The 12,266-nt window shown below is 59.2% G+C and overlaps 2 protein-coding genes across 10 annotated transcripts in view; one reads left to right on the forward strand and one right to left on the reverse strand.

Annotated features, from left to right (window-relative positions):
* Nucleotides 1-46: 46 nt before the first annotated feature.
* Nucleotides 47-3,626, reverse strand: LOC103346542 (DLEC1 cilia and flagella associated protein). 2 transcript variants are annotated; one of them, XM_008252714.4, is made up of 4 exons: nt 1,600-3,626; nt 713-866; nt 329-452; nt 47-246 (listed from the first exon to the last, which is right to left on the reverse strand). In XM_008252714.4, exons 1-4 carry the CDS (start codon nt 1,696-1,698, stop codon nt 123-125), a joined length of 501 nt encoding a protein of 166 aa, XP_008250936.2. In that variant the 5' UTR covers nt 1,699-3,626; the 3' UTR covers nt 47-122. The 2 variants fall into 2 exon arrangements, with proteins under 2 accessions (XP_008250936.2, XP_069929145.1); XM_070073044.1 differs by having other exon boundaries at nt 47-866.
* Nucleotides 3,627-8,896: 5,270 nt separating this feature from the next.
* The window catches only part of XYLB (xylulokinase), a 47,733-nt gene continuing 44,363 nt past the window's right edge, over nt 8,897-12,266 (forward strand). For 6 of the 8 annotated variants that reach the window (XR_011388291.1, XM_070073035.1, XM_070073036.1 and 3 more), the window contains exons 1-2: nt 8,897-9,050; nt 9,994-10,076. Coding sequence is in view for 5 of the 8 variants with exons in the window: in XM_070073035.1 (XP_069929136.1) it covers nt 8,994-9,050; nt 9,994-10,076 (140 nt within the window). In the remaining 3 variants the exon portion in view is untranslated. Of the gene's footprint in view, nt 9,051-9,332; nt 9,400-9,993; nt 10,077-12,266 lie in introns of those variants that run through there. The other 2 variants (XM_070073042.1, XM_070073043.1) reach the window with 2 other exon arrangements.

Here is a 12,266-nt window from a genome sequence, read left to right on the forward strand (position 1 = left end):
GGGCAGCTGTGGGCATGCGCAGTGCGGGGCGGAGCCCGTGGCCCTGGCTCCCGGGGCCCAGCGTGGTCCGTGCCCGGCAGAGCTGGGGCAAACCGGGCCTGGGCCGAGGGCCGGGCCGAGCCTCAGGGCTGCAGCGAGGACGCATATCTCTCGTCGTGAGAGCCGAGGCCCTGGAGCCGCAGGGCGCAGGCCTTCTCCCCGAGCACGCCGTCCACCACCAGCGTGCACTGGTACAGCTCGCAGCTCCTGCGGGCAGTGGGCCTGAGGTCAGCAGGGGCCGGGCAGCGGCTCCACCCGTGGGCAGCCCGGGGAGGCCAGCAGGCTGCACCTGGCGGTGAAGAGGAGCTGCAGGCTGACGGAGGTCGGGGGCCCGTTGTGGGGCCGCGCCTCCAGCACGCCGGTGCTCGGGGACACCTCGAAGGCTCCTGCGTCCTTGGCTGCCTCCTGCTGCCCTGCACGGAGGGCAAGGGGGGCACAGCGGTGTGGGCCTTGCGCGGGGCCAGCCCTAATGCCTCCCCCAGCCCCAGGGCTCGCCACAGCTCCGCCCTGAGCGGGGCCACCCTGTGGTCACCGGGCATTGGCCCTGGCTGCAGGTGCCCAGCCCCGGCAGCCAGCCTGCAGGGACAGGGTTTGCAGCCCCTTCCGGGAGGTGTTTGCCCCGGGGACAGGGGGCGGGCGGGGGGCAGCAGGAGTGCCCGGCGGCCCCGCGTACCCATCAGCACGGCCCAGTAGCTCTGGCAGCCGCTCAGGTTCATCAGGCAGACCTCGCGCGCCTGCCGCTGCTTCACAAGGCACGTGCCGAAGTCCACCCAGCTGCTGGAGAGCTGGAGCTCGGGCACGGCCACCACGGCCCGCAGGGGCACCTCCTGCGGACAGAGCCTCGACCTCGGCAGGGGCCCTGGGCTGGCCGCTCTAGGCCGGGACCCTGCCGCCCGGGGCCTACTGCTCTGGGGACAGCGGGGCGGCCCCAGGAGCCAGAAGCTGGGCTTCTGCTCAGGGCTGGGCCAGGGTGGTGCCCCTGCAGTCCCTGCCCCCGCCCACTGCCATCCAGCCCGTGCCCTCGGCCTGGCCTGGCCAGCCAGCCTCTTCCCCTTCACCTGCCCCTTCCAGCTCAGCACCCACTGCTCCTGGCCCCCCACCCCCCGTCACCGGAACACCCTCCTTGGCTCCACCCACCCCTGTCCCTGCGGCTGCCCAGGGGCCACTGCCCAGCCTCCAGCCTCAGTGGATTCCCCCCTAGGCCTCGTCCCCGCCCCTCCCCCTAAGCTGAGCAGGGCACTCCAGGCCCAGTGAGCCGCCCTGGTGCTCCGAGCCCCAAGAGTGCTGTCCCTGGCCGCTGCCTCCAGTGCTCACTGTCCCCGCCCATCTTGCCATTCCCTGGGGCTGACAGACACCGTGGTTTCCCTCCTCCCTCCACTGAACAGGGGCCTGGCTCCAGTTACCTCCTCCAGGGAGGCCTGGCCCTGGGAGCCTGAGGCAGAGGCCGGCTTCCTCCCTGCCCGAGGGCCCCTTTCAGGAGACTGCTCCGGGCGGTGCTGGGGCGCCCTGGGGCCCTTGTCCGCCTCAGCCCCGCCTTCCTCCCTGGGGCCCAGCACTGGCCTGGGCGCTCTGCGTGCCGTAGTCCAGGCGCAGGCTCTGCGTGAACACCATCTCGCGCTCTCCGCGGGCACTCCGCACGATGTCCACCCCGGGCAGCATCTGGTCGGCCGGGAGCGTCTGATAGGACAGCAGCTCCAGGGACAGCGAGAAGGACACCGGCACCTGAGCACAGGCAGTGCTTGGGCCCCTGCACCCACGTGGGAGACCCGGAAGAAGCTCCTGGCCCAGTACTGGTCATTGCAGCCATCTGGGGAGTGAACCAGTGGATGGAAGATCTCTCTCTCTCTCTCTTTCTCTGTCCTTCTCTCTCTAACTGTGCCTCTCAAATAAATAAATCTTTAAAAAAGTAGACTTGGACCATAGGGCAAACAATTCTACTCATTATCGGGAGTTAATTTATTTTCACTCTTTAGTGAAAGCTTCAGGAACCTGCATTGCCACTGAGCCTAGAGGTACTGAGAAGAGTGCTTGATTTTCCTGCTTTCCAAGTGTGCTTTTCCTTCCTCTTTGACCTGCTAACCACGTAAGAGGGTGACTTGAAAGTCATAAACCTCGTGAGGTTCCGCCTGCTATCCTGTTGTTCTTAAACCTTTCAGTTCAGAACGTCACAGTCCAACAACGCAGAGCACATACAAAGCAGAAATCCCCCTAAGCACTGCCAGCCTGCGAATCCCACTCCCACGGATGACTATACCTGAGTACACCTGAGTATACTTTCTTTTCTGTGTGCAGAAGTACTCAGACCCTCATGGAGAGGAGGAAGGGCAGAGCCCGAGAGACGGATGCAGTAAAACTGCCGTGGGACCCCCAGTGAAAGCCAGGCTCACTGACACAACGTGCGGCAAAGCTGTCGGTTCAGGGCTGGAGGGCGCACAGAGCAGGGAGCAGGGCAGCTTTGCCTCGATTCCTGGGCTCCCTGGGGCTACAGGGAGACTTGTAGATGAAAGCTGGCGGTGAGGGCTGGTGCTGTGGTGCAGTGGGCTGAGCCTCTCCCATGTGGGCGCCAGTTGGAGTCCCGTCTGCTTCTCTTCTGATCCAGCTCTGCTTATGGCCTGGGAAAGCAGTGGAATTTTTATTCATCTGTTAGACTTGCTTAGAGGCTGGCGTTGTGGCATAGAGGGTTACGATGCTGCCTGTGGGGGCTGCTGCTGGGGTATAGCCAGTAAAGCCACCGCCTGCGGTGCTGGCATCCTATAGGAGTCCCGGCTGCTCCACTTCCGATCCCGCTCTCTGCTGTGGCCTGGGAAGGCAGTAGAGGATGGCCCAAGTGCTTGGGCCCCTGTGCCCATGTGGGAGACCCAGAAGAAGCTCCTGGCTCCTGGCTTCGGATCAGCGCAGCGCAGTGCAGCTCCATCCATTGTGGCCATCTGGGGAGAGAACCAGCGGATGGAAGATGATGGAAGACTCTCTCTCTCTCTCTCTGCCTCTCCTTCTCTCTCTGTGTAACTCTTTCAAATAAATAAATAAATCTTTTACAAAAAGTTTTCCCTGAAAAATATTTTACATGAAGATCTGGAACTGTATCAGCAGGTTTAGTTCCTCTCCTTTCTACTGCAACACAAAAATCACTGAATTCCGAATACTCAGAAGCTGGGGACAAAACAGACCAGCCAGTTAGCATTCAGGGCCTCTATTCCATTGCATGTGTGTTGAGCTGAAAGATTCCTACGCATACACACTCACGTTGGCTGTGTTAGAAAACAGCCATTTCTTGGGCCGGCGCTGAGGCTCACTTGGTTAATCCTCTGCCTGTGGCACTGGCATCCCATATGGGCACGGGTTCTAGTCCTGGTTGCCCCTCTTCCAGGCCAGCTCTCTGCTGTGGCCCGGGAGTGCAGTGGAGGATGGCCCAAGTGCTTGGGCCCTGCACCCGCATGGGAGACCAGGAGGAGGCACCTGGCTCCTGGCTTCGGATTGGTGCAGTGTGCCAGCAGTAGCGGCCATTTGGGGGGTGAACCAATGGAAGGAAGACCTTTCTCTCTGTCTCTCTCTCTCACTGCCTATAACTCTACCTGTCAAATTAAAAAAAAAATAGCTATTTCTTGTCTTATCTCAGAGGTAGTAAAACTCCTGGTAAGGCCCAGGGAGGCTGCTGTTAGAGAAGACACACTCTGAACTACAGCCCACGCTGCACACGGCCCCTTTTTCAAGGTCGGTAGGCCTGCCTCCGGGCAAATTAATAACTCGTGCACCTGAGGTTAACATCCTTAAAAGCTGACTTTTGTGTTTATAACTGGAGAGAAGTCTGATGGACTTTGGTGCTTAGGCACATGGTCTAAAGAGCACTCAGCTTTCACTCGTGTGGACTTAGCTGCTGGCCACATGTTTGTGCTCACTTCACAACTTCACTCAAAAGCTGCTCCTGGCACTGTGGCGAGCAGGGCGCCTGCAGCGCCGGTGCCCCATGTGGGCGCCAGTTCAGGTCCTGGCTGCTCCCCTTCCGATCCAGCTCTCTGCTGTGGCCTGGGAAAGCAGTAGAGGACGGCCCAGGTCCTTGGGCCCTGCACCCACGTAGGGGACCTGGAAGAAGCTCCTGGCCCCTGGCTTCAATCAGCTCACCTGGGGGGGGGGGCGGTGAGCCAGCAGACAGAAGACCTCTCTCTGCCTCTCTGTAACTTTGCCTTTCAAAGAGACAAAAGAAAAAAAAAGCTGGTGTAGGAAAACGCAATATTGTGGTGAATGACTTTGACTTCTCTGTTTTTTAAAAATGCTTTCATGACCTTTGCTATTTATTGATTTGGGAGGCAGAGAAACAGTGTCAGACACAGAGAGAGCTCCCGTGCGCTTGCCAGCCCCCAGACGGCCCTGGCAGCCCCGGCCAAGGCCAAAGCTGGCATCCAGGTTTCAGTCCAGGTCTCCCTCGTGGGCAGCAGGGACCCAGCTGTCGGAGCCGTTGCCTGCCTCCTCCCAGCGTGCACAGTAGCAGGAACGAGGAACTGGCAGCAGCGCTGGGACCTGCACTCAGACACGCCCATACGGGGTGAGTGCATACCTCCGTGCCTCCTAACCTGTAAGGCAAATGCCCAGCTGTTTCCTGTTTTTAAGATTTTTTATCTATTTAATTCAGAGGTAGAGTCACAGAGTGAGACAAAGAGAAGAGATTTTCACGCACTGGTTCACTCCCTGAGGCCACAGCATCTGCAGCTGGGCCCATCTGAAGCCAGAAGCCAGAGCTTCTTCCAGGTCTCCCACGTGGATGCAGGGGCCCAAGCACTTGGGCCATCTTCCACTGCTCTCCCAGGTACATTAGCAGGGAGGTGGATTGGAAGTGGAGGAGCTGGGACTCGAACCAGCGCCCGAATGGGATGCTGGTGTTGCAAGCAGTGGCTTAACATAGGGTGCCACAGCACCAACCCCAACTTAGCACATTTTAACCAAGCCTTCCCGCCCCTCTCTCTTCCCTTCCCTCCTCGGCCTCTGGGAACCACCACGTCCTTTTACCGTCCGTGAGTTCCCCTTGGCTTCGGACTCCTCGTCTGTGTGAGCTCCTGCGGTTCTTGTTTTCTGAGCTTGGCCTGTGTCTCTGAACACAGGGACCTCCTGTTCCACCCACGTTGTTGCAATGACGCGATTCCACGCTTTCTTACGGCTCAGTGGTATTCTGCTGTGTGTATGTGCCACAGCATCATTGTCCATTGTGCCACTTCTGGTTAGCGTGACTTTGATGCAGTGAACACGGAGGTGCAGCTGTCTCTTCAACAGACTCTCCCGTTTCCTGCGGATGGATGCCCGGGAGTGGGATTGCTGGGTCATCGGGTAGTTGTGTTTCCAATTTGGCACAACCACAGACTGTCTTCCATGATGGCTGCAATTTGTATTCCCACCAACTGTGTGCAAGGGTTCCCCTCTCTCCACATTCTTGACAACACTTAGCTTTTGTCATTTTGATAACAGCTGTCTTCTGGGGGTGAGGTGCTGTCTTATCATAGTTTTCATTTGCATTCCCTGATGATCTTGCCATTGGGTTGTCTGAGTTCCTTATATTTTCTGGATATCAATCCCTTGTCAGATGTCTGGCTTGCAAATATTTTCTCCCATTCTGTAGGCTGTCTCTTCAGCCTGTTGATTGCTTCCTTGACTCTCTGGTTTGATAAAATCTCATTTGTCTATTTTTGCTTTGGTTTTCTGTGTTTTGAAGTCTGGTCCAAAAAAGTCTCACACGTTCCAGCGTACTGAAGTGTTCCCTCTACGTTTCCCACTAGTGGTTTCAAAGAGTCACATTTTCCGTTGGAGTCTTTAATCTACTTTGAGTTGCTTGTTTGGTTTAAATATATTTATTTTATGTATTTGAAAGGCAAAATGACAGAGAGAGAGAACTTTCATTTGCTGGTTCACTGCCCAAATGCCTACAAAGTCTGGGGCTGGGCCAGGTCAAAGCCAGGAGCCAGGAACTCCATCTGGGTCTCCCATCTTGGGTCCCCCAAACACCCTGCCTCACCCTGGAAGACAACCTGGAAGGAAGATGCTGCTCGCCATCCCGGGGTTGCAGAGCAGGCAAATGGGCTCTGCTACAGGCAAGTGGCCATAGTGCCAGGGAGGAGGAGTCCCTGGCAGGGATGGTGCCACAGCCTGCAGGGAGAGGCACCCCCTTCCCCCCAAAGCAAGGCCTCCCTGTAGGGCAGCCTGGGAAAGCCATCAGCCTTGGCCTGCAGGGGACTTGGCATACAGTAGGGGCCTGCCCACTTAATCATGCCGTCCTAATCGTCTTATTTCACTGCTAAGCACGTGGACTCTGGAGTCAGACTCGATGGTGTTGGGGCGCTGTGGCATAGTAGGTTATGCCAGCACCTGCAGCGCCAGCATCCTTTATGGGCTGGTTCAGATCCCGGCTGCTCCACTTCTGATCCACTCCCCACTAATGCTAGTGCCCCTGGGAAAGCAGCAGAGGATGGCGCAAGTGCTTCAGCCGGAAGTGTGGTAGAGCCTGTCTTTTTTTTTTTTTTTTTTAAACAATTAAGCTTTGAAGTTCTTTCTTTCTTTATTTGAAAGTCAGAGTTACACGTTGAGAGGAGAGGCAGGCCAGCGCCACGTCTCACTAGGCTAATCCTCCGCCTTGAGGCGCCGGCACACCGGGTTCTAGTCCCAGTCGGGGCGCCAGATTCTGTCCCGGTTGCCCCTCTTGCAGGCCAGCTCTCTGCTGTGGCCAGGGAGTGCAGTGGAGGATGGCCCAAGTCCTTGGGCCCTGCACCCCATGGGAGACCAGGAGAAGCACCTGGCTTCTGGCTTCAGATCAGCGTAGCGCGTCAGCCATAGCGGCCATTTCGGGGGGTGAACCAACAGAAAAAGGAAGACCTTTGTCTCTGTCTCTCTCTCTCACTGTCTAACTCTGCCTGTCAAAGAAAAAGAGAGAGAGAGAGAGAGAGAGAGAGAGAGAGAGAGAGAGAGAGAGGGGAGAGGCAAAGAGAGAGGTCTTCCATCTTATGGTTCACTCCCCAATTGGCTGCGCTGATCCGAATCCAGGAGCCAGGAGCTTCTTCCGGGTCTCCCATACAGGTGCAGGGTCCCAAGCACTTGGGCCATCTTCTACTGCTTTCCCAGGCCATAGCAGAGAGCTGGATCAGAAGAGGAGCAGCCAGGACCCGAACTGACGCCCATATGGGATGCCGGCACTTTAGGCCAGGGCATTAACCTGCTGCGCCACAGCGCCAGCCCCGAGGCCTTTGTCTTTTATTACACTTGTTTCTAACTGACTTGATTAAAGTTGCGGAAGCCTCTGCAAGGTCAGAAGAAGAAACTGCAGGAATCTGTGCTGGGAATAGAATGCGGCTGTTACCTGCCTGCCTGTGAAAGCCCACTACAGTCGCTATCTGCTCCTATGTAACCACTCCAGCTTCTGCTTGCTAGCACAGCACACAGAGGGCTCAGGGTGTGGTGGAAAGGATCAATAGTAACAATGTACCCAGTGCAGCATTGTATCGACTCCTGCTGCCCCATTGTAACATCAGAATATCCAATCAAATCTATGCATGTAGCCACAAAAGGGAGACAAACAGGCTTAAACCGTATATAAGGAAATACTCCTTTTTGACCTGGGCTCAGGTTTTTGGATAAAAAATTTTCACCTTACTTCCTGTTAAAAGGCCTTGGTGTCTTGTTTCTGTACACGAATCCTGTTGCAGAAGAAGCTCCTGGCTTCAGATTGGCCCAGCTCCGGCCATTGCAGCCATTTGGGGAGTGAACCAGCAGATGGAAGACCTCTCTCTCTCTCTCTCTCCCTCTCTCTGTAACTCTGCCTCTCAAGTAAGTAAATAAACTCTTTTTTCTAAAAAAAGTGTTCCATGAGCCATTCTCAGCTGTGTTTGCATGAAATTTTTAAAAGATTCATTTACTTGAAAGAGTTACAGAAAGAGGTAGAGAAAGAGGGAGACAAAGAGATCTCCCACTTGCTGGTTCACTCCCAGACGCCCACAAAAGCCAGGGTTGGGCCCGGCTGAAGCCAGGAGCCAGGAGCTCAATCTGGGTCTGCCACTCAGGTGACAGGGACTCACATACTTGGGCCATCATCCGCTGCCTCCCAGCGTCTCAGCAGGGAGCTGGATCAGAAGCCAGAGCAGCCAAGGCTCAAAGCAGGTGTGTCCTGAGCAGTGGCCGAACCTGCTGTGCCACAGCGCCTGCCCCTAAAGGGTTTTATTCTTTATTTTTTAATGGAGACAAATAGTAGCCACCTGCCAACGTCACAGTGAGGACAGCAGGCTGCAGGCCACACGGCACATGAGCCGGCCGTGGGAGGCCGCGGCCCAGGGCTGTGAACGTCTTGTATAGGGGCGGACTCTGGCCAAGGGGCCGCTCCCATCTGAGCCCCGTGCAGGCAGGTCAAGTTCTGCGAGGAGAGAGGGAAGGGGACCACCACAAGGACGTGAGAGGTGCGCCGGGCTCGCCCAGGAGTTGGGGGTGGGGACAAGAAGGGTGCAGCCAGGTGGGACAAAGGGAAGAGCTCCGCGAAACGGAGGGAGCGGTCGGATTCTGGTCCTCATCCCTGTGCACCAGCCCGCGGGTACCCCGCAGGCTCCGGGGCTCTGATTCCGAACGCAGGTCTGTGGGGGCTTGGACAGCCCCGCAGAGCGCCACAGGTGGAGAGCGGCCCCCGGACCCAAACCAGAGCCAGCAGCGGGCGGGCAGCGGCCACTCGTCCTACAGTTGATGACCCCCGGGAAGCCAGGCCGCGCCGCGAGCACTGGGGGCCGGCGGGGAGCTGGGAGGCGAGGCGGGGCGGGGGCCGCAGCGGGCCCGGCCGGTGCGCCCCGCAGGCGGCGCCCGAGAGCCAGGCGCCGCGTGACTCGTGTCCGGAGTCCTGCCGGGGGCGGGCCGGGGGCGGGCCTGGCGGCTGTGAGCGCAGGAGCGCCGCGACCGTCGCGCGCAGGGTCAGACCGGGACCGGGACACCAGAGCAGGGCCATGGCGCGGCCCGGCGCCCGCCGCTGCTGCCTGGGCTGGGACTTCAGCACGCAGCAGGTACCCGTGCGGGCCGCGGCGCGGGCAGGCCGGGTGGCCGAGCCGTCGCCTGCGCGGCACCAGCGAGCGGGCGGCGCCGGGGCGCGGGGAGCGCGGGGCGGAGCCACGGCGCGCGGGGCTTCCCGGGGCGCCCCGCCGGAGCCCCCGCCTGCGGGTGTGACCTTGGCCCCCCGCCGGTCCCCTGGCGTTCCCGGGTGCGCTGGGCGTCCCCGGCGGGAAGGTGCGCGGGAGTGACCGGGAGCCGGAGGCGCCGAGCGCGTGCGGGGTCGGGAGCAGACACCTGGGGACACAGCGCAGGCACACCGGTGACCGGGAATCGCGGACTTCGCCCTCTCATTGTCTGCCCTGGGTCCGCAGGCCCGCAGCTGCAGGGGGTCGGGGGCGGGAGGCGGGGGGACACGTGTGCTGGCCCGCGGTCCCGCAGAACCGAGCTGCGCCTGCAGATCGCGCGTGGGAGCCCCCGCTGCCTCCCCTGCAGCGCTTGGGAAACAGAGTCAGGATCGACCCCTCTGCTCTGGCGCGTCCAGGGAGCCGACCCTCGGCCAGTCCTAAGCTTCCCCGCCCATCCAGGGGAAGAAGGCTCCCTCCTGAGCGTGGAGGTGTGCGTGGCTCTCCCGCACCGCGGCCCAGGCTGCAGCAACAGCCCGGGACCGGGCCTCCCCGGCCCACGTGGCCCCGGAGAGGTCGTCACCTCCCCTCGCCCCGGACTTTCCCAGGGCTCCCGGCCAGGCGCAGGCGCCAGCTTACCTGCCCAGCTCGGCCTCGGCTGATAGCGGAGCAGAGTTTGCTTGAGATCAGGGTGCATGTGCTAGTCCCGAGCACGTTGACCTTGCGATGAGCGGCTCCCCGGGTCACGCGCTGCCCCCTGGCCTCCAGGGGTCCCTAGGCTGAGCCTGCCACCTGGTGGCGTGAATGGCAGACCACGTCCAAACTTGCCTTCCAGGTGAAAGTCGTGGCTGTGGACTCGGATCTGACCGTCTTCTACGAGGACAGCGTGCACTTTGACAGAGACCTCCCGGAATTCGGGTATGCACTCGGCGCCCGCGTGTGCAAGGGCTTGGCGTTGGGCTCCTCTCCGGAACCTGCATTCGCACACCACGCTGTTCTGACTTCGCCGGACTGCAGCAACCCTGTCTTTCTTCTATACCTGGAAAACTTTCTGCCCCACTCCTTCCATCCACCCGTCCTGACACCCACCCACCCACCGCATCTGTTCTCGCGCGCAGTGTCTGTTGAGACCTGCTTTGTGCCGTCAATGTGCTGGGTGCTAGGATTTAAGGGTGGACCAACAAAGGCATGGTCCTTCTCCCAGAGTTCCCCATTGAGTAGAGGAGACTGGAACCAAAGACTCTCACAAAAGAATATTATGGGGCCAACACTGTGGGGGAGCAGGTGAGGCTGCCCCCTGCAGTGCCGGCATCCCATATGGGGGCCAGTTCAAGTCCTGGCTGTTCCACTTCTGATCCAGCTCTCTGCTATGGCCTGGGAAAGCAGTGGGAGATGGCCCAAAGTCCTTGGGCCCCTGCACCCACGTGGGAGACCCAGATGAAGCTGGCCCAGCCATGGCCATTGCGGCCATCTGGGGAGTGGACCAGAGGACGGAAGATCATGTGGGTGGCAAGGACCCAGCACGTGACCATCACTGCTGCTCCCAGGTCTGCGTTAGGAGGGAGCAGGTGCAGCAGCCTGACTGGATACCGGAACCAGTGTGGGTCGTGGGCACCTTAACTGCTAGGCCAAGTGCCCACCCCAATGTCTGTTTTTAAAAGAGGCTCTACTGGGGCTGGCGCTGTGGCATCGAAGGTTAAGCCTGTGCCTGCGGCACTGGCATCCCATATGCTACATGTTCTAGTCCCGGCTGCTCCACTTCTGATCCAGCTCTCTGCTGTGGCCTGGGAAAGCAGTGGAAGATGGCCCAAGTCCTTGGGCCCCTGTACCCACCTGGGAGAGCCGGAAGAAGCTCCTGGCTTCGGCCTGGCCCAACCCTGGCTGTTGCAGCCATGTGGGGACTGAACTAGCAGATGGGAGATTTCCCTCTCTCCTTCTTTCTGTATCTCTGCTTTTCGAATAAGTAAAATAAAAAATAAAGGAGGCCCTATTGAGATAGAATTCCCATAACACGCAATTTGCCCTTTAACAATGTAGACTTGAAGGTGGGCACTTAGCCTCGTGGTTACGATGCATTAGGACGTCCCAAGTGGGAGTGCCTGGGCTCAGCGCCTGCCTGTGGCTTCTGACTGCAGCTTCCTGCCAGCGCAGAGCCTCAGAAGTGGCAGCAACGGCTCAGGCAGGAGTCCCCCTGGGCTTGGCAGCCGCTGCGCGTGAATCTGCACTCTGTTTCTGGGAGTGGAGACACACGACCTGTGCTGTGTGTGTGTGGCTGCCTCAGCACCGTCCTTTGAGAGTGTGTCCGAGGCTCCTGTTTTGTCGCTGCACCTTGGTACTCTGTCACAGGTGTTTCCACCACAGTCCATCTGTTCCCTTGTTCAGGGACACCTGGTGGGCTCCAGTTATCCCAAGAGGCTGCTGCGGCCTGTGTTGTGGTGCAACAGGTTAAGCCACCACCTGGGACGCTGGCATCCCTTTTGAGCCCTAGTTGGAGTCCCGGCTGCTCCACTTCCCATCCAGCTCCCTGCTAATGGCCTGGAAAAGCAGCGGAAGATGGCCCAAGTGCCTGGGCCCCTGACAGCCACTTGGGAGACCCGGATGTAGTTCCAGCCTCCTGGCTCAGCCTGGCCCTGCCCCTGGCTGTTGCAGCCATTTGGGAAGTGAACCAGTGGATGGAAGATTCTGCCTCTCTCTCCTGTCTCTGTATCTTTGCCTTTCAAATAAATAAATAAATCATTTAAAAAGATTCATTTTTATTCATTTCAAAGGCTGAGTTAGATCTTCGAAGATCAGCTGGTTCATTCCCCAGATGACTGCAGTGGGCAGAGCTGGGCAGGCCAAAGCCAGGAGCCTGGAACTCCATCTGGGGCTCCCGCTTGGGTGCAGGGAGCTGCTTCCTGCTGCGTTCCCAGGCGCGTTAGCAGGGAGCTGGAGTGCACGTGGAGCAGCCAGGACTCTAACCAGCACCCATATGGTTTGCCGGCCCAGCAGGGAGAGGCTTAACCCGCTGTGCCGCAGCGCCGGCCTCCACACCCCTCCTTCTTCTGGCCACTGCACCAAGTGACACTGGCCGCCTCCCCCGGGGAGCCCCTGATGCTGGGAGGCCTC

This window comes from Oryctolagus cuniculus, chromosome 4 (genome assembly GCF_964237555.1).
Source record: "Oryctolagus cuniculus chromosome 4, mOryCun1.1, whole genome shotgun sequence".
Taxonomy (NCBI): domain Eukaryota; kingdom Metazoa; phylum Chordata; class Mammalia; order Lagomorpha; family Leporidae; genus Oryctolagus; species Oryctolagus cuniculus.